At 40.2% G+C, this 22,211-nt stretch overlaps 1 protein-coding gene across 12 annotated transcripts in view; it reads left to right on the top strand.

Moving 5' to 3' along the window:
- The first annotated feature begins 14,983 nt into the window (after positions 1-14,983).
- Positions 14,984-22,211, top strand: part of TRPS1 (transcriptional repressor GATA binding 1) — a 279,514-nt gene continuing 272,286 nt past the window's right edge. For 2 of the 12 annotated variants that reach the window (XM_086336328.1, XM_086336320.1), the window contains exon 1: positions 20,779-21,001. Coding sequence is in view for 1 of the 12 variants with exons in the window: in XM_086336326.1 (XP_086192452.1) it covers positions 16,179-16,188 (10 nt within the window). In the remaining 11 variants the exon portion in view is untranslated. Of the gene's footprint in view, positions 15,527-15,981; positions 16,189-16,971; positions 17,093-18,627; positions 18,839-20,778; positions 21,002-22,211 lie in introns of those variants that run through there. The other 10 variants (XM_086336327.1, XM_086336318.1, XM_086336323.1 and 7 more) reach the window with 10 other exon arrangements.

Genomic DNA, 22,211 nt, shown 5'->3' with positions numbered 1-22,211 from the left:
TGCTTCATAAATATAATTAAAATCCCCATTATCACAGCTGCCAAGTAAAGAACCTGAAGGATGAAAAAGGACTATTCAAAGTAGGGGGACTGAGTGGTATATTCTTGTTAATGATGTTGCAGTTTATCTCATTTGCAATGGAAATTGCTCTTAAAATAATTTAATACATCCAAATACTATTAATTGATTAATTTGACAAATAATTACTGAGCACCTATTATATGACAGTTACTGTTACCAGTGTAGGAATCCAGCAGCAAACCAAACAGACAAAACCCCAGGACCTATAAAGCTTACAGCTTAGTCAGGGAAGGAGCTTCCCCAGGGGCGCTAGTGGTAAAGAAACCACCTGCCAGTGCAGGAGACATAAGAGACAGGGGTTTGATCCCTGGGTTGGGAAGGTCTCCTAGAGAAGAGAATGACAACTCACTCCAGTTAGGGAGACAGACAAATCTCAGACAGGTAAATAAGTCAACTTCATATGTTCATGCTGAGTTGCTTCACTTGTGTCCGATTCTTTGTGACCCCATGGACAGTAACCCACCAGGCTCCTCTGTCTGTGGGATTTTCCAAGCAAGAACACCCGAGTGGGTTGCCATGCCCTTCTCTAGGGTATCTTCCTAACCCAGGGATTGAACCTGCATCTCTTACATCTCCTGCACTGGCAGGCAGGTTCTTTATCACTGGGCTTCTCTTGTGGCTCAGCTGGTAAAGAATATACTCACAATGCGGGAGACCTGGGTTTGATCTCTGAGTTAGGAATATACCCTGGAGAAGGGAAAGGCTACCCACTCCAGTATTCTGGCCTGGAGAATTCCATGGACTCTAGAGTCTATGGGGTTGCAAAGGGTTGACATGACTGAGTGACTTTTACTTCTTCACCACTAGCGCCACCTGGGAAGCTCTAAAATTTCATAGTGTATCTTATGCTGATAAACATGGGGGATAAAGAATAAAGCAAGAAAGAGGGCATAACATGTAAAGAGGGATTCAACATTTTGAGTGCCCAAGGAAGACCTTGCTGAAGATATGATTTTTAAATAAATACCTGGATGAAGTGAGGGAGAGAGCCATGGGGATATTCATGGGGAAAGCATTCCAAGCAAAGGGAACAGCAGGTGCAAAGGCCCTGAGGGAGTAATGCATTTTCATATAAAATGGTATCAAAGAGGCCGGTGCTAGAGGGGAGGGAATGAAGGAGAGGGTAATAGGAAATTGAGAGGTAAAGTGGGGAGTGGTGGGACTCTTTCACAGGTTACAGTGAAAGCTTTGAATTTAACACAGAATGACGTGAAAGCTATTAGGACACTTTGAATCAAGATGTGGTATATGATCTGGCTTAATATCTCACTCTGATTAGCCTACAAGATTAGCTGAGTGATGCCAACATAAACCAGGTTCAAAATTATCTTAATTATAGAACTTGTTGCTGTTCAGTCGTTCAGTTGTGTCTGACTCTTTGCAACCCCATGGACTGCAGCACACCAAGCTTCCCCATCCTTCACTATCTCCTGGAGTTTGCTCAAACTCATGTCTATTGAGTCAGTGATGCCATCCAATCATCTCATCCTCTGTTTCCCTTTTCTCCTCCTGCCTTCAATCTTTCCCAGCATCAGGGTATTTTCCAATGAGTCGGCTCTTCACATCAGGTGGCCAAAGTATTGGAGCTTCAGATTCAGCATCAGTCCTTCCAATGAACATTCACAATATACAATATTCATTATAGTTATGTACTTCAGGGAATGTTAGTTATATGACTTCATGATACTTTGGTCTAAGCAAAAAATAAATAAATAAATAAAAACCCATTAAGAATAATGAAATAATATTCAAGAGCACTTACAGTACTTATAATTCCTTATTTTAGAAAAATTAATTAAAAGCAAAAGTCACTTGATAAACACAGCATTTATATAATTGACCAATTTTTAGTGAAAGAAAAGATTATTTGTAGCCTAGTAATTACTAATATATATCATCACTAAGTATAAAATATAATATAAAATATCTTAATTGTTTTTGGGGAGAACTTCTTAGGCCAGACTGCTTACATTTAAATCCTAACTCTGTCCCCCACCAGCCATGTAATCTTGGGCAAGTAATTTCTCTCTATGCCTCAATTTCCTTATCTCTAAAATGTGAATAATAATTATAACTCCTTCAAAGAGTATGGAGTAACACTGTGCCTGACATGGAGTAAATGTTCTATATTAATCATTATTATCAATATTGTGATTATTATCATTTCTTATCTTAAAGTTGTTGCATTTAAGATGGAACAATAAATAAATGAATCTTTAAAGAACCTTTTAGGTCTAACTTTTTATGATTGTACGTGGACTAGAGTAAGATTATGTTACATCTTGCCTTGCACCACAGATTTATTTTTATGAACATTATTTCATGAATACATTGGAAAATATGTATTAGAAGGTCAGAATAATTCAAATGTTTTACTTGTTTAACAGATTTTTTAGATTTGGTGTAACATCCGAGACCTAGTTCTCTTGTGCTTTTAGCGTCTCACACATTGTGTCAGCATTACCTTGTTTTAATAAGTGCTGTGTTTATAAATAAATAGAAAGTAGACACCATTAGAGCCATATTTCATACGTTCAGTAACTAATGATGAAATGCAACACAAGAGGTTAGTATTTAATCCCTATTAAGAATGATAACAGGGCTTCCCTGGTGGCTCAGCGGTAAAGAATGCATCTGCAATGCAGGAGATGAGGGTTCAATCCCTGGGTCAGGAAGATCTCTTGGAGGAGAGCATGGGAACCCATTTCAGTATTCTTCCTTGGGGAATCCCATGGACAGGGGAACTTGGCAGGTTAGAGTCCATTGGGTCACAAACGAGTGGCACATGACTTACCCACTAAGCAACAAACAACAACAAAAAAATATGACAGAAAGATCGTTGAGTCTATCCCTAGATATCTTTAGGACAATAATTTTTTAGAGCTGACAGCTTGTAGATGTGATATATGTAATCATCATTCAAACACTTAGGCTAACACTAAAGGTAAACTTTGTGCACCAAATTTTCTTTTTTCTTTTCCACTATAGTTTATTTATTACAAGACATTGAATATAGTTCCCTGTGCTTTATAGTAGGACCTTGCTTATTTATTTACTATACAGCAGTTTGTGTCTACTAACCTCAAACTCCTAATTTATCCCTCCCCCTGCCCTTTCCCCTTTGGTAACTGTAATTTTGTTCCCTATACACCAAATAGATTTTAATTTTGTCCCTCATCTTTCTTTGACCACCAAGGACCTCTATGAAATCTCCATTCCCACATGTGGATTTGAATTCCTTGGTCTTCTTCTTATGGAGACTATCAGTGTGTTAGGATGAACATTTTGCCTAGTCTTTTATTTCCTTCAGCATATTTTGAACAGTATTGTACAAAAAATAAAGTCTTCTACTGACTCAAGAATAGTAATTTGTGAAGTCAAGGACACATGTAATTTAAAATTGTTAAATACAACTGATGATTTAAACAAATATCCCAGAGCTAGAGAGAGTACAGGGGATTTCCTGGAGACTCAGACAGTAAAGAAACTTCCTGCAATGCCAGATATCCTGGTTCGATCCCTGGGTCAAAAAGATCCCCTGGAGAAGGAAATGGCTACCCGGTTAGGTATTCTTGCCTGGAGAATTCCATGGACAGAGAAACGTGGGATCACAGTCCATGGGGTCACAAAGAGTCAGACACCACTGCGCAACTAACACTTTCACTTTTAAGAGAGAGTACAGGATATCTCAAATATTCTGCTATTGTTCACAGCAGTTATTGGGATGTTTTTGGGTATGTCTATTGCATTTCTAAATCATTTCTAATATCTTCATGTCTTTGCTATTCAAGGGTGAGGGTGGATTTGATGTTGGATACTGTCAAAAATTACACAGAACCAAGTCTGGCAAGTAAAACAGCTCATCAATCTGTGCAATACCATTTTGGGTAAAATATGAAAATTTATTTGTTTGACTCTCCTATAATTGGATAAAAATGCAATTATAATTTTTTAAGTTCTATAATAGTATAGTTCTGTGATGCATACATATTACACGTACTAAGTCGCTTCAGTTGTGTCTGACTCTTTTGCAACCCTATGGACTGTAGCCCACCAGCCTTCTCTGTCAACAGGATTCTCCAGGTAATAATACTGAAGTGGGTTGCCATGCCCTCCTCCAGAGCATCTTCCTAACCCAGGGATCAAACCTGTATCTCTTATGTCTCCTGCATTGGCAGGAGGGTTCTTTACCTCTAGCACCACCTGGGAAGTCAATTCACATTGGTTTAAGGAAACTGGAAAGCTGACTGAGGAGCAGTGTAATTCAAAGGTCTCAGCAATGTTGCAGAACCCCAGTCTGTCTCTCCATGTCTAACATCTGTTTTCTCTGTATTTACTCAAAACTTCTGTGGTGACAAGACAGCTGCAAGAGCTCCATCCTCACATCTTTGCAGGACCAAGTGTGATGGAAAGATCAACACATCCTCTCCAATTGTACTCTGAGGTTTCCATGGCTCTGACTCTGTCAGGTTCCTGAATGTGAAGCTCTGATAAGCAAGGCTAGAGTTCGATGCTTGCTTTCTCACAGTGAGCCATCTTTATGGATTAGAAATGGTGGCTTCTCTTCCTTCAGATGGAACCAGTGTTCTTTGCTAGGGAAGAGAGAAAAGTTGTTGGTAGCTGAAAACTAGCAGATGCTTTACCACAAGTGGGGACACACACACACACACACACACAATATAGACTTTGCATTGCAAGGTTAAGTATCAAGTTAAAATCGTAGCTTTTCATTTGAGTCTCAATTCTACCACCAGAATGAAAACATAGCGTAGTGGGGCATTAAGCCCTTGATCCACCCAGTTATACACCTGACTACACGGGACTTTGGCTATGTCATTGCATATTTCTCAGTTTCCCTATCTATAAAATGGGAATAAAGGGAAAACACTCTACCTTTTAGAATATTTATTCAGATTAAATGAATTAATAGATCTGAAAGGGACTTCCCTAGTGGTCCAGTGGTTAAGGCTCTGTGCTTCCAATGCAGGGGGCATGAGTTTGACCCCTGGTCAGGGAACTAAGATCCCACGTGCCACATGGTGTGGCCAAAAAGTGAAAAAACAAACAAACAAAAAACAATAGATGTGAGATATTAAAGCCTGGCACATCACAAACCCTGCACAAGTGTTAGCCATTATTATCACTTGTGTGTCCTTGAGCATTGCAGGCATTCACTGCCTAAGCCTCTGTTTTCTTATTGGTAAAATTAGAGGGAAGATCTGCATTAAATGGAAAGTCAGTGCTTCCTAAATCTGTGCTTTCAGAAGCATACCCTCTAAATAGTCGTTCCACAGGAAGAGGAGGCCTAACGTCCAGCACAAAGTGGCTAAATTGTACCATGACTTCCGCAGAAATTGGGGCTTCCCTGGTGGCTCAGTGGTAAAGACTCTGCCTGCAATGGAGACCTGGGTTCAATCCCTGAGTTGAGGCGATCCCGTGGAGGAGGGCATGGCAACCCACTCTAGCATTCTTGCCTGGAGAATTCCATGGACAGAGGAGTCTGGCAGGCTACAGTCCATAGTGTCGCACAGAGTTGGACACGACTGAAGTGACACATGACAAACAAGCGAGATTTTAAGTGTTGACTGATGATGTTAAAAGTCGCATAGTATCCTTCTGAGCAGTGGAGACAGTGCAGTTGCCCAGAGCATAGAGTTAACAACATCAGCCAATACTTGGACCATCTTTAGAACATATTCCATATATTAATCTAGACAAATTGTTCAGATGTGCCGCATAGAATGGGTTGTTTCTGGATAATTACTTTATGTTCATTTTTAATTTTGTGGTCTAAACATAGAATTGCCTTTACTCATCTAATATGAGATCAAGATATGAAATTACATGTCTCTTCAAATAATATAAAATTTGGTACCTCAAATCTGTGCTGGATTCCTGACTTATACAGCAATTAGAAACTCAAAGCATAATTGAAGGAGTAGTTGCATTTTTCATTTATCTTTATATTTGAAAAAGAGTAGGTGATATGCTTTGATTATGTTTCCTTTTTTAAAAACTTCAGTATACATGTGAATATACGTATATGAATATATATATTGTACTATGATATTCTGCATTATATCATAATTAATAATTGGATATGAATAGTTCAAGGATTTTGTCCAGAACTACTTTTGAAAAAAGAAGTTAAAGAATATTGAGAACATATTAGGTAGTACTGTCTCAAAACTTGGTTTCAGAATAATAGGAATAAAAAGATAATTCATATTATCATTTAATAAAAAGCTACTCACAATGATCATGATATTGTCATCTGTAGTCATTGGCATGTCCCTTCCCTGGTGGCTCAGATGGTAAAGAATCTGCCTGCAATGCAGGAGACCCAAGACTCAGGGGTCGAGAAGATCCCATGGAGAAGGGAATGACAACCCTCTCCAGTATTCTTGCCTGGGAAATCCTATGCACGGTGGAGCCTGGAGGGCTATAGGCCTTGGTGTTGCAGAGTCAGACACGACTGGGAAACTAACACTTTTTTTCACTTATCCAAAGACCTCGGATATTTTGGGGAGAGGTGAATAAAATAGAAGTTTCAAATATTACCAATGTTCTCAATTTCTAAGTTGTGAATTTCTTGGGGCTCAAGAAATTCTCCTTATTCCCAGGAGTCTTACCTTGTTTATCTTACTGACTTAATTAGCTTTGAACTATGAGTGTCCAAGCTTCTCTTTCCAGACAGAGCTATCTCCAGAGTCTAGACTAGAGCAAATTGGAACAATTGCCCAGGGCTCTGCTCTGCTGGGGAAACCCAGCAGCTGGGGCTGCTGCAGCAGATTTGTGGTTGCTGGCTAGGAAGGAAGAAGGAGAGGGTGGGAGTTACTACGATAGAACACAATGATCAAAAACAATTATCACAGCTTTGTATAGAGCATTATCTATCCCCAACTTTTGACCACCCCGTGAAGACACAGTAACCTCAGGGTCTAAGCACTGCAAATAAATGACCTTGCCCACCATATATGAACAACCTTATTCCCCAAATTAGTTCAACCTTTATCAAGGTTTATCTTCACAGTTGTAGTGAATGATTTAATATATGTCATAGTCAAAGGATCACTCTCTCATTCTATAGTGAAGACAAGAATTGCATGGTGTCCTTATTTGAATTGCATTCTCAGGCCCCACCTCCATTCAATCGGTGAGGCCCACTGGGCTTCCTAGGTGGCTCAGTGATAAAGAATCTGCCTGCCAATGCAGGAGATGTGGGTTCGACCTCTGGGTCAGGAAGATCCCCTGCAAAAAAAAAAATAGCAACCCAATTCAGTATTCTTGCTTGGGAAATTTCATAGACAGAGGAGTCTGGCAGGCTACAGTCTACGGGGTCGAAAACATTACTTAGTGACTAAACAACAGCAGCATCAAGATACATTTGTACTTTTTAAAAAAGCACGCAAGCTAATTTAGTAAGTACTTAATTAGACCATAAAATCTACAAGGTAGGTGAGGACATGTCAGCTCATTTCCGCCTGGGACACTCACACCTAACACAATGTCTGGCATATCACAGTTACTCCACATACATTTGTTTAACTTTTTGAATTATAATTTATTGAATTTTAAAGGACTCTGCTAGGCCCTCAGTTACAAAGAAGATTTTATCAATCAGAATCCAGGAAGATAACACGAGGGATACTCAAAGAAAAATTTGAAAAGTATTTAATGAACAATCATTTAAAAGTCATGAGCAGAGTTTGCTGCTGCTACTGCTAAGTCACTTCAGTTGTGTCTGACTGTGTGACCCCATAGACGGCAGCCCACCAGGCTCCCCCGTCCCTGGGATTCTCCAGGCGAGAACACTGGAGTGGGTTGCCATTTCCTTCTCCAGTGCATGAAAGTGAAAACTGAAAGTGAAGTTGCTCAGTCATGTCCGACTCTTAGCGTCCCCATGGACTGCAGCCCACCAGGCTCCTCCATCCATGGGATTTTCCAGGCAAGAGTACTGGAGTGGGGTGCCACTGCCTTCTCCGATGGGCAGAGTTTAAGGACCTAAAAAGAGATGATGAAACATCCAGGGCCTAAAACCCACTAGAAGCAGTAACACCTGGGCCTAAAATCACAAGCAGTCAGAGTGGGAGGGCTTTTTACCGGAACACTACGAGACTGTATCCATGGTACAGGGGTGCCAGGCAGGATAGAGTCGAAAGAATGATTGATTGTTCCCTGATTGTCTCTGCTCTCATTTCTTTGAGTTGATGATGTCATTGGTCAAATCCCTCCAGAATCCAGAAGGCAAGGAAGCCCAGGGGGACGGAGTGGTCTGTTTCTCATGGTATAAAGCACAGAAAAAGTGAAGCGTTGTTGCTTTCCAGAAGTGGATCATCTTCTGTCTTCCGAGCAGCATACAAGTTAGTTCTGATGAACAAAGTTTGGAGTCGAAATGATACTTCTCATTGGATCATTTGGCCATGTCTACATGGATATCTATAGACCAGGCCCTTCAAATTGTCTAGATACACCAAGGATGAATCAATTGTGTGAACACCAAGATGGAATGTTAACTAAATGGAAGTTTTCATTTACCAGATGGGGGCTTCCCTGGTGGCTCAGCTGGTAAAGAATCCACCTGCAATGTGAGAGACCTGGGTTTGATCCCTGAGTTGGGAAGATCTTCTGGAGAAGGGAAAGGCTACCCATTCCAATATTCTGGCCTGGAGAATTTCATGGACTGTATAGTCCATGGGGTTGCAAAGAGTCGGACACAACTGAGCGATTTTCACTCACTTTCACATACTCATAGACACGTGCACATGTACACACACATGCACACATGCTCACACATGCTCACACATGCACACATGCTCACATGCACACACACTCACATGCACACACACATGCACACATGCTCACACACACTTCCATGGGATTCATGTAACCATGTGAAACATGATCCCTGTGAGAACCTTGATGTTTGACTCTTTTACCCTGATTAAGTAACACATAAGTGTTTGATAATTTAATATCTGCAAAATTAATAGCTATTGGTAGATTTGATGTATATTAAAATGATTCAATATTTTTATGTTATAAAATAAAGAGAAAAAATACTGTTAATGCTTAAATAGTTATCTCTACCTCACTTTTATAGTTTTCCTAATATATACTTATAATTTCTAAAACTACAAATAATCTCTTCCCATCTAAAAAATTCTCAGCTTTCAAGTTCATTTTCTATACCCCCACATTTTAATGCCTAGGATTTAGTTAAAGACAATCTAATTCACTATTTTTAGAGCAACATAGAATTATGAATCCAAAGTTAACGATAATGAGGACAATATTTCAGAAGAGGACAAACGTCTTCTCTGATACAATGCCAAAAATATGCTGCCGAGATGAAGACCACCCTGAAGCTTCAGTTGGCACATAATACATCAGACCATATGTATTAAGGGAAAAAAGAACAGAAAGAAAGGAAGAAAAGGCCACATGGAGCATTTGAAACTTGCACTCCATAGTGTCTAAGTAAAATGTAAAGAGCCTGTTCCAACCTCCAAATTCAATTTAACAGATGTTTCTGAATACCTACGATCTGATGGTCTTCTGCCCTCAAGAATCTTACAGTTTAGGGGGTGGTTAGGTCAACAAACAGCATCATACCATTCACCACGATGAATTACTACCTGGAGAGAGAAGCAAGTCCAATGGAAGCTCACTTCCTGCATTGCTGATTGTCATTTGGAATTTGGGAAGGCTTCAAGCAAAAGGTAGGATCTGAGTCTGATCTTGGAAGAAGAGAAGGTGTTCAGCATGGAGAGCTAGAAGGAAAGGGTCCCTCAAATTCTTCTGGGTAGAAGGAGGCACTAAGGATAAAACAAGCATTTGAAATGTCAGATGGATCTGGGGAAGGGCTCAGTCAGTGGGTCAGGAGAGCATGGAAGAACGGAGTGAAGAATGAGGCCAGAAAAGGGTTTAGGACTGGGTTATGAGAACATGAATGCCCTCAGCCCCCCAGTGTTACTCCTTTGGCAGTTGGGAGTCCTGGGATTTTTTTCATGAGGAATAAAAAATGCTGAAGGGAGGTGATCTGACCTGCTAGCTCTGTATAATAATGAACAGAGGGTGAGAGAGAAGGGGGAAAGGCTCCAAGGGATGTCTTGGGAGAGATAATGATGTTTTAATTTGGGAAGAGTCCATGTGGATGGAATAAAGGCAGTAAGAGGTACAAAAGCCTTTAGAAAGGGAACAATGGGAAGACTGGGTAACTGATTGGATGTGGGGCCTGTGGGGTGGTGGGTATTGCCAAAGATGTCAAATGTCTGAGGTTTCTGGTCAGGATGACTCATGCCTTTAACAGAGATAGGGTTTGTCTATTTCCTTCCTCCTTCCATGTTGTCTCTTGTTCATAGCCTCCTCTTCCTAAATTGTGATATTTGACATGTATCCTACCATTCAGATTCACAAGTTTGAATGTCCAGTGGAATATTTCCATCTGATATTTAGGCAAAATTTGGTGTTGGGCTTGTGTATATACAGCTTAGAATATTAATTGCACAAAATTGGATGAGTGAATGGGATGAAAAAGTGTTACAGCAGAAGATCTGAGAGCAGAAGTTAGAAATACGGAGAAAATTGGAAAACACCTAGTTTTCAGGGTCAGATAGTGGATCTGGGTTCATTCAGATGTAAACTTCTCTCTGATGTGAGAGAAGGGAAGTGAGTCCAGCTGTTTCCCGCACCGGGTGGGTTTGGATAGACAGTGCTGAGCTAGCCTATATTATTCTACTTTCAATCCAATGGATAGTATACAGTTGGACATTCATAAAAACTAATGAAAAAGCAAGAAATGTTATTATTATTCTCAGGCACCCAGACAGGGATTGTGTGTGTGTGTGTGTGTTCACGTGCATGTATGCATGCTGTGTATGTGTGTGTGTGTCCACACCTCAGAAATTTGTTTCCTCTTTTAATTAAATAAAGCCCATGTTTGTTGGCTTTTAGGGTGGGCTGCAAGGCCCATCTGTTTAACTAGGCAGTTGCCTGATATTGCAGGGGGAGGATTGGCAAGTGTAAGTGTGAATTTGAAAACCAGATATAGGCTATTTAAAGCTGAATTTATCTTTAATAAATTCACCCAGAGGTGTTCAGAAATAGGTAGTTTGGAAAATGATCATAATTTGCGCATAAGAGGGTTTTTTTTTGTTTTTTGTTTTTTAAAGTTTGAGTGGTGTGTGATTGCAAGAAGAAAGGGACTCAGGGAAGTTCACCTTTGATACACACATTGTTGCTTCAGTCTCAGTCTGAAGGAAGGCCGCCTGTTTCCATAATTGCTTCTGATATGCTGGGAGGCAAAATGGTCTTCCATTTCCCATGATATAGTACGGACTTGAGAGCAAATAATACATAAATATTTTCTTGATAGTATGTGGTAAAGCAGTTGGCATTTAGGACCAAGGGTTGTCAATCTTTGAGGTTTCTGAAAGGAATTGCAATTTATGACGTGTTAGAGTAAACAGTTGGATTACATTTCTGAAATACGTGTTCCATCAGGTAAAATCATTGTGATTACAGGCACGGGGACTGTAAGTAAGTTATGTGCTAAAAGGTTGAAAATGTAAGACAAGTATGTTTGTGCTTAACTACTAATCCCTGTTTGCATCTCTGATGAATAAACTACAAAAAAAGGTGGGAAAGGAATGTTTAAAATAAAAAAGTGTATTATGTGATTTTGGTAAATAAATAAGCATTAATACAACTCAAGGAATTGTTTCATCAGTGGTCCAGCCTTGAGAGAAAATTCCAGAATTCAAAGAATTAAGGAAGATCATAAAAAAGTTATTTTAGTTGGAAGTTATTCCTTTTGTTTGCTTTTTAAAATTTCTCTTAATTTCTTCTTTATTTTCTGGTGCACCCTTCAAAAAGCAAGGTTGTCATTTTAACATCCAGGCTCCATCGTTTAGAAATGCATTGCATATAAAAGTAAAAGAAGAGAATGGTTTTAAGAGCTTTGCATATGTTTGACAGCAGAAGATAATAAATGTAAATAAATCTTTAATATTTCCTTTAATTCAGTTTGTGCCATGCAAATGCCAGGACTATAAAAACAAATCAACAAACATTTGAAGGAAAACAATATACATAACTTATTTTATATATTAAAAACAACTGTCAAACAATTATGACCTCATATATTAGCTGGTTGTTTTGAAATATTCCTACTAGAATTAAAAAATGCTAATGCTTCGAGGGCCTTTGAGCTTAAACATATTGTGTCAATCAAGAGCATATGTAATATATCTAAACCATGAGGTAAAAATTTTCTTCATAAATTATTTCATAAATAAATAAGTAATTTGCTTGAAAAAGTTTACAAAAAATATTTGTGCTTTTATTAAGTTCTCTACAGATCTTTTGTGGTTAATATAAATGGATTGATACAGACAGCATTTTGATTTGCTGTATATTCCAACTCGAAATACTAAAAAGAACATGAAGAGATTCTTCATTTCTCAGGCAAACCAGCAAAATTGAGTCCGTGAAACTTCATTCATTACATTTTTAAGTGACCATGAATTTGTTGGCTTAGTACCTGAAGTGTAACTTTATCCTTTCAATTAAAGGACATAATTCACCCTCAGACCTTCGGCTTTAACTTTTTATATAATATATAATTTGGGGTACACTATGGTCAAATATTTTATTATTACAGGTGGAAAAACACCAGCCATCTTAAGGGTTTTGTGCTTGCAAAAGCATGTAATTTTATTTTATTTTTTAACCAATTTAATCAATGATTGTTTCATGTGAGTAAATTTACACTCTTGACGATTGCCTTAGATTTGAGGGTGACAGAGAGGAAGATCACGTCCCCTTTTAAAATACCATTTAAATCTTGGGGAGCAGAAGGAGATTAGGAACTAATACTTGTGATGGATTGTACTATTTAACTTTGCTGGTAGGATGCTATAGCCTCAGCTTTTTATCAGTTCCAAACCAGCCTCAGCAGTTTTAGGTGGTATTAACCCTTTAAATACAAATGGTTTTACTATTTAGATACATATTTCAAAATTTATTCTATCTAATATTTTTAGTTAGTCACGGCTAAAGAATGTTTCACTCAGATCCTTTTTTTTCCCCTGAATAAAAATGCTTCTCACTGTGCCAGTGCATATTTCCATAAAAGTTGGTAAGCTAATTTATGGCTTAAAAAAGAAAATAAAATTCTATATTTAATATATGAATATTTTTTACAGTGGAAATTGGTGGTGGACAGTATTAAATGACTCTAGTGTGGAAATATGCAGGTGGTCATTAGTAGGTGACTATGAGATTTACTGAAGAGTTTGATATGAATTTTCCTTGCAAGCAAGACCATATATAAATCTAACTCTTTTTCCAAATCCGTTTAAATTGATGATAACATATGAACAACTCCATGCATACGAGATTCATTGTCTTCTCACTACTCTAGGGATACACTGTTTACTTCATTGTAGAACTGTGTTTTGACTCTTTTACCTGACTAGTTTCTACTGCAAAAGTGCTGTTGTTTATCTACTCATAGAGTGTATGGGACACAATTGTGGAACAAAAGTGTTACAAAATGGATTCATGTTATCTGTCTGACTAGCTGTATTAAGCAGAAATGAAGACCTTACAGAAAAAGTTCTAAAGAGCACATACTTTTAAAAAATGATTGGTTTTTTCACTTCTGATAATAATATGTTTTGAAAATATGCTCATCTTTTCTCTGAGAAGATGCGAGAATCATTTAGTGAAAAATATTTTGGAGGAAATTACTTCATCTTCAACTCACAGATTCATGAGCCATACCTCTCTAAAACTCTAATTTTAATCATTTTGTAGTTTGGAGAAGGAAAGATGTTTTTTCTTGTAGCACAAAATTAGCTTAAACTGACTTTTACTAGAGGAAAAACACGCCAAAGTCACCCCACTGAAGAAAATGAAGTTCAAATGGCTAAGAAATGTTTCTTTAGTTTTTAGCACCTACTATACTTCAAATTCTGTCTTGGTCTTCTGTTGTGCATTGTTGATCTTTAGAAGTTCACGAAAAGAAAAAAAGAAAAAAACAACCCCTCTCTCGATTCAGTAACTTCATATTGAGAGAATTTTATTTAACAATGAGAGTATCTGAAGATGTGAATTGGTAAAAAGAATGTCATGCTTAATTCGGAATCCCTTATCTACTACTAAACCCCCAAAGAGCAGCAGGTATTAATCTTGCTGCATTTGAATAATGTCCCCATTTTATCTATTTTGTCGTACCCCCTTTAAGCACCCATTGAGCTTGCTAGCTTCTCTCCAGCTCAGAAAACCATAGCAACCTCAGCCCGCACTTCTCCAACTCAGGATAGAGTTCAAGTTGTTCCCCTCCAAGCCCTCTGGCCATCATATGCAGGGCAAGCCCTGACCACCGACTAGGTGTCCTAAGACTTGCACGTCCTAGGAAAAGGGCGGGGGAGGGGCCACACACACACACACACACACACGATCCTCCGCTGTTTAATTGGGAGCGAGAAGGGAAAGTAGCAACCGAAAAGGTAAACACTTTTAGAGTTCTTTTGATTGTTCAGGAGAGCATCTTCGAGTGTTTGGGGACCATTGGTTGGGCTGACCTGCACCGGCCCCCACCTGTCCCCCCCCCCTCCCGCCACTCCCCAAGGTAGGTCCTTGTCTTTATCACATTATCCCTAAAGCTTGCGGATTTTTCCTCCTTTTCCAGCCCGCACGTTCCCACATGGGGGGTGGGGGAGGAGGAGCGGGGAGAGGCGGGGCGGGAAGGTAGCTGGGTCCCTGCACCGCGCAGCTCTCATTCGCCGCGCTGCGACTCGGGCGAAGTTCTCGCGCAGCCGGCTGGTCGCGGCCGGGGCCGGTCCGGGCGGGCGGGCGGCGGCGGCGGGTGCTCGGAGCCGGGCGGGGCGGCGGCGGCGGCGGCGGCGGCGCGGGGACGCGCGCTGTCTCTTTAAGGGAGCTTGGTCTGGGGTGGCGCTTTCCTCCGCGAAGGCTCCTTTGATATTAATAGTGTTGGTGTCTTGAAACTGACGTAATGCGCGGAGACTGAGGTCCTGACAAGCGATAACATTTCTGATAAAGACCCGATCTCACTGCAATCTCAAGCGTCCTCTTTTTTGGTGCTGCTCCTTTCTCCAGACCTCGCGTCCTCTCCATCGCTCTCTCGCCTATTTTTTTTTTTTTTTAAACAAAAAACAACACCCCCCCCTCCCCTCTCCCACCCGGCACCGGGCACATCCTTGCTCTATTTCCTTTCTCTTTCTCTCTCTCTCTTTCTTTTTTTTATAAGGGGGGGGGGGGAAGGAAGGGAAAGGGGGGGAGGCAGGAAAGACCTTTTCTTCCCCCCCCTCCAATAATCCAAGATCAACTCTGCAAACAACGAAGACGGTTCATGGCTCTGGCCGCCGCGCCACCATCTTTCGGGCTGCCGAGGGTGTTCTTGACGATTAATCAACAGGTAAGGAGGGGAGGCCCGGGCGGGCCGCGGGGCCGGGGGCCGCGGGGGGCTCGGGGGGCGCTGGAGCCCCTCTGCCAGGCCCGCGGAGCCGCGACGCGAGTGCTGCGCCCGCGCGTGTGTGCGCAAAATGTGGGCGATCGCGAGCGGGGAGCCCTGGGAATTAAAAGTGACTTTCTTTGAAAAAAAAAAAAAAAAAAAAGCAGAGGGAGAGTGTGCAGAAAGCCAAGCTCAGGCTTCTCGGGTTTCACATGCATTTTCTTTCTTCCTTTTTTGCGCGTGTGATTCTTTCTTTCTTTCTTTCTTCCCTTCTGCTCTCCACCCCCCCCCCCCCCCACCCCTTTTAGTGGGTCTGAGGCATCTGAGTCTTAGAAACGACAGACTTCAAACTGCAGTAGCCCTTGGAGTCAGGAGGGTCAAGTTCAGCCGCCGGGGAGGAGGAAAAACAAATCCCCATTTGCCAAAAAAAGAAGTTTCAGGCCGGTGCCCCCTCCCCCTCGCAGCCCCACTCCCCCCTCGCTGTCTCTTTCTGGCTGATTTTAATTCTCTCCTACCGGGCGCAGCGGAGGAGCTGGGGGTGGTTGGACCCGAGGGGCCGCCGCCACCGCAAGTTTTCTGGGGCTACTGACAAGCGGGGAGCAGGTTAGGCACCGGCATGCAGAGTAGTAAGTTGGGCGAACTCGGGAGGGTCGGAAGGGTCTCAGAGAGGGGCCTTCGTGTGGTCCCCCAAAGTGGGAAAACAGCCCAGGACTGGCGTTGGCTTTGAAGAGTTTGCAAAGCCAGGCTTCAAACTTTTTTTCCCCTTAAAGGCCCAGCTGGGCTGGAGGTGGAGGGTGTCGCATCCCTCGGTGCCCCCTCCCCTGCGCGGCTCAGGGCAGCCGGGCCGAGGGGTCTGTGCCCTGTCCGTGCCATGTGGCAGGCCTCGCCGCCGGGGCGCTTCCGTAGGGGCCGAGGAAGGGGCAGACTTCCTCTGCGGTGCGGATGATGCGCCCTGGGTCGCGGGTCAGCGGACACTGGCCGGTGATGAAATGCCTGACAGCGGTGGGACATCCAGGCAGCCGGGCGCTTCGCCTTCTGTCCAGTTCCTGTTTGGGTTCTAGAGAGACGCATCTTTGAAAGGCCAAGGCAAACACCGCTGTCCCTTCAAATAACTCCAAGGTTATGAGACCCCATGAATAATTTGAGGGTGAGGCGGCGGTGGGAGCCGTTTGAAGTGCAAAGCCGTTTTTGTGGCTGGGAAAGCTTTTTTTTTTTTTTTGTTAGTACCTGTGTGAGCTGGTGGTGTTTCCCCCTTTTCCCCAAGGAAGTCAGTTACTGTTTTATGGCCCCGAGACTCTAAAGCAATTTAAGTTAGAGGGCTAGAGGGACTGGTGGGTTTCAGAGGGAAATCTTGGACGTAATATTAGATGTTAGGTCTCGCTTTACTTCCTCCTATCTTTTTAGGCCTCAGAATTGAGACTTTGAAAGTTTTTTGAGTGAGAGCGATGAAGCTTAATGATGAATCAAAATTATAGTAGCGTATTCATCCTTATCCTATTTTGGAAAATCACGGCTAGAGTTTTAAGTGAGGTAAGTGAAGTGAGAAGCTTAGCGGAGACGTTCAAATCGCAGACCAGTTAGGCCAATTCATTGAACTTTTGGAGATTCATTGAACTTTTGGAGATTCATTGAACTTGTGTAAACGCACCAGGTGAACAGGAAAGGGGCTGAGAGCGACAGTTAAGTACAAAGGGAAAATACAGATAGGGCCTGAGACAAAATTACCCAAAAATGCTTACTCTAGGCCTGGTCGTTGGCTGAAAATGTGATTGTCCAAAGCAAAAATAAACTAGGAAGCTTCCAACCACTTTTTCGAGTTTTCCAGCTCTTAGGTTAAAACCTATGGATCTTGGCTGGCATCATGTTACTTTTCCTGCTGGTTTTAGGAAAAGTTGATCATTTAGAAAAGCCTGCCAGAGTTAAAAATGCAAGGGGCAGCGAAGAAAAAGTCGTGAGGGCGGCCAGTTCTTGACGTGGACAAAATGAGAATGAAAGTTCCTGAGCTCACTGTTGTCAAGTTTCTGACATGCTACTCATTTGCTTAGACCGCTTTCTCAGATATTCCACCGGTTAATATATAAAAGCTAACTAGCTCTAAAACGGTGTGGGCTTTTTTTCTTTCCCTTCGTATGCCAGGGTTGTGAATAAATACAGGGTTTGTATGGGAAGATGAAGCGTTTCCTGTAAGTTGTGATGCTGACAGGACAGTCTGGAAACGATACCAACATTTGAAGGATTTTTTTTTTTTTTTACCTTTAAGTGAAAGTTTATTAATGACGTGCTTAATCTTAACAAGTCAAACATATGGGCCTTAGAGCTTCTCTGTCCTTAGATTTCATAACTTCCTTTTAAAGCTATACCCTTGAATGGAAACATCTCTAGATCGAGTTGTATACTGGGCCACCAACGTGCTAAAGTTTGATGACGATTTCTGGATGTTAGTAATGTGAAAATAAAACTCCTAAAGGGGAAAGAGAGTTTTAGTGCCAACATTCGGACTTGATTTCTCTAAATGTGAGGCATTCCTGGTCTTTATTAATACTCTCTTGGCAAAGTATTACTTACCATCGGCAAGCTGATGTTTATGGCTTCCTGATCTATCTGTTATATGTTAGTATATGTGTGTGCAGAATGCTTTTCCACACGTAGTAACGGAGTCGGACACTCTCCCAATAAATGGTGAAACATAGCAAGTTCCTCACAAAAAAGTTAGTCACTGTTTTGAATTTTAGACGCTGCCAGGGTCTTTGCTGCTTTTTAGATTTGGTCCTTTGTCTCTTAAAGGTAACATTAAAGGAAGAAGAGTGTCATCGTGGCTGGGAAGTTTGGTTTGATTTTAGAGCTCAGTGTTTTGAAGAGTAAGATTTTAAAGGATTTTATAACATCTTCTTCATACTTGCTTAAAAATAGGTTAGAATCCATATGAGAGTGCTAGTCATAAGTGAGTTACACGTGGTCCTACCGTATTTTCAGTATTATTTTTACTTTTCTTTTAAGTCACGTACCACTCCTGAGTTTACTCTCATTTCCACAGGGTAGGTCTCGCTACACACAAGGAAATCTTCATTCATAAGGAGAACCTTCAAAGCAGGGAGGTGAATGCATCTGTGGAAAAGCTGCTTTTTAAGATTCTAGTATTTCAGGGATGTTTCTATTATTGTTATTTTTGGTGTGTGTGTGTGTGTGTGTGTGTGTGTGTATCTTGTGGAGAGAGCTAGCCAGGGAGAAGAAATGCAGAAGAAATAGAATTTGCAATTAATGATCTGTACATTTGTGGTAAGTTTTAATACACTCTTGTCTTACCTTCTTTTTTGAAGTTAAATAAACATTACTGAAAGTTTTCAGAGGGCTTGCAGCAGATTGTGTTTGAGCTGAAACTTTATTTTGAATTTGAAATTAACACAGATGTAGATAAACCAGCCTTTAAATGTTTCTTACAATACATGTGTGTAAGACTTTTTCCTCTTCAGTATCCCTTTGATAACAATAATATAACGGCACTGTGCTACTGTGTGTACCAGACTTTAATAAAGTTAGGGGCAGGTGTTTATAATTGATTTAAAGGGGAAATTATTATTTTTGCAATAAGTGATGCACTGAACATGACTGGTGCACATTAAAACGTATTCTCATTAAGATAGTCTCTGTGTGTAAAATGCAGCTATTCATTCAACAGGCTGACAACTTTCCACTTGGTATTTGCCTTTGCTTAATTTAGTTTCCGCAGGACAGTCAGTGTGGTAGTTTGCATCTGTTTTTGGCAGGCACAGAAAACTATAAACTCAGACAGTCCTGTCCCAAATATTGCAGCTCACAAGTTACAATCAATTTGATAAAACCGGGCAGGTTTTATGGACTTGCTTTTCTGTTGTTCATCCTTGGTCAAGCTTCCAGGTAACAGAGGTTTCTTTCTCTTCCCCTGTTTCGCTGGTTTTCAGTACTAATAGCCTTGATAACTAATTCTGAGTCTTGTTTACTCATTTAGCTTCCTTATTTATTGCTGATTGAAATTTGGGGAAATTAATGACGGCATGTCTAGACTTGGTTTTACTTTGTCTATCTACGTGATAACTGCGTTCATCTTTTGGTCCCACCATAGAGAAAGAACTGAATTCTTTGTTACTAGGCTAGTTATGATTTATGGAATTGGAAGGTCCCCCTTAGATAAAATATGAAGGAACTCTTACAGCCTGTATCAGGTAGAAATTTAGTCTGATTCTCTCATCACAGATAGAGAATACTAATGCACTTTGCAATTTTTATGTTAAAAAAATTGAGGAGACTTTTTTATAATTATCAAAATTATTTATCTCCTAAAAGCTTTAACCAGTAGGTAAAGGAAATATTTTAAAATACCAAGTGGTGTTTTATACACTGTTCAGTAGCAAAGAGTTTTGCGGAGGGAATAACCACTTTTAAAAATTTATCCTCGGGTGTTAGTAGGTCTTACGCTATTTATCTGTATAGGATGTTCTATCACTTACATATGACCTTTATAAATAATGTCTTTAATGTTGCTATTATGGTCACCTTTAGAGTAGTCCCATCACTCAGTGGTTCTTAGATTCCTGAGAACTGAATTCGTTGGCTTTTGATTTGGTTCTCTGATGGGTATAATAATGTACAACTTGGTTTAGGTTAGAAAGAGAGCATTGGGTTTAAGGAAACCCCTTTGCTGAATTTGCAGAAGGATCTGTGGATGAAAATGATTTGAATTGTTAAGAGTTAGTTAGATGAATAAGCCTAGATGGTCACTGCAGCTGCAGTAGCTGTTATAAGAGCAATGTCTACTTTTTATCGTTAAACTTTTTTTTTTCCCCTAAGAGCACAAATCCAGGTAGCAAAAATGAAGATAAAATTATCTATGCCCTTCACATTTGAAGCATCAGTGGAAATCATTTTCTGACTCAAAGCTCTGATTGAAATACAAGTATCATCGAAATATCCCAAAGAAAGACATGAAAGATAACGCTTTCCGTTGCTAAGTACATTTCATTAAAAATGAGAAAGAAAACTTTTAATTTTTAAAATATTTCTAGCTCTTTAAAAACCTGCAGTAAATACTTTACAAGTGGCTAGACACCTTCCCTGGTGGTTTAGTTTATACAAGCAGGAAACTTTCTCTCCTACTCTTTCTCTCTCTCTTTCTTGTTTTCTTTAAACCAACTGACGTAATGCCAAACTTTGCTTTAAAAGAACAGACAGAAGTAATTGGTAGCTTTTAACTTTTAATAATGTTCTGGATTGGTTTTAGTGGCCAAAATGCCATTTAAAAAAAAAAAAAAAAGTTCAAGTAAGAACGGGCTTGTGGCCTGAGGAAGAAAGGCTCTGTTGATGCAGTTATTTTTATTCTGTTTTTCAATCTGTTATTAAAAATCTTTCCTGCTGAGCCCTGTTGGATTTCTCCAATTGCTGTCTGTGATGGATGGTGCATTTCAGGTTACCGTAACTTAAACAGTTTTTGGGTTTGGGGGAGAGTGGGTATTTGTATTGCGTTATTTCTTATTGGGGGGGAGTAAAACATTTGTTTTTGTTTCATTTGCGATGAATTAATTAAGATTATCAATGGCGACAGGTCAATGAATATGTTTATGTAAAGAATGCTACACCTGTTAGCAAGAGTCTGTAATGTGGAAGTTTCATTCTGACATTAATCATTTTTATGTGCAGTGGAAGGAAAATAGGTGAAACTTTACAAAAATATATTTTTAGATTGAAAGCGTTAATTTTAAGGGTCAGTTTGTGTGGGTGGCTCTTTTTTTTTTTCCTCACAATTTTAGGGGATAATTTTTAACCCTGTTATCACACAGTGTTTTTAGTTTCTTTTCTTTTCTTTTTTTCTTATAAAATAGTCATTTTCTCTCTTCCTGGTTTGTACAGGCAGACAGAACTTTCTAGTTTAGAGCTATCTTGGTGATGTTGGTTGACATAAGGGCAACTTCAGAAGCTAGCAAGTAGGAGAATCTTTTCAGAGGGCAAAAAGATTTGTACCAGTTTTTCCTTCCTTGGAGAGACACTGCACCCAGAAATGAGGCCCTCCGCCCTATTTGGGGGGCCAGAAGTATCAAAATTTCTGATAGGGATTGTTCGTAAGGTTCACATCTTAATGGTTACGTGTCTTGGTTTAAATCTTACAGTTACCTGTCTTGGACTTTGCTTTTAACCCTAAATTTGTGCTGAGGTTCTGTTTTCCCCCTTTTACACAGAATGTGTTTTAAAAATAATGCATACTGAAAATTAGGTATCTCGCAGATACCTTAAAATGTCTTTTAAGGTATTTGTAATTACCATTAAAAGCATTCCGTATATTCAGGGAAGTTAAAAGAATTCCCTGCATGAAAATTTGACAGTTTTGATTTACCTTAACGTTTTTCTCAGTTTTTCTTATAACTATAGACTTGAGTTCAGATCAGAAACATTCTTTCTCTGCTAACCACTCCTTACCATAAGGATGTGTCAGGAAAAACCGTAGGAACTTAAACTAAAACTTGTTCACATCAGCAAAGCAAAAGTACCTTAACATGAATCTTGACTTGTTTTATTTTTTACAAAGTTTTCAAATATATCTCTGTCATCATGGTTTTGTTGATTGAATGTTGGTTTATTACTGCAAAACTGAGGTAACAGTAATAAAGTTTTGCAAGAAGGG

Source organism: Bos grunniens, chromosome 14 (assembly GCF_055505025.1).
Source record: "Bos grunniens cultivar Pamir isolate PY7600 chromosome 14, Bosgru_T2T1.0, whole genome shotgun sequence".
NCBI lineage: Eukaryota > Metazoa > Chordata > Mammalia > Artiodactyla > Bovidae > Bos > Bos grunniens.
The sequence above is the reverse complement of the archived record's forward strand: the minus strand, read 5'-3'. Positions and strand labels throughout refer to the sequence as shown.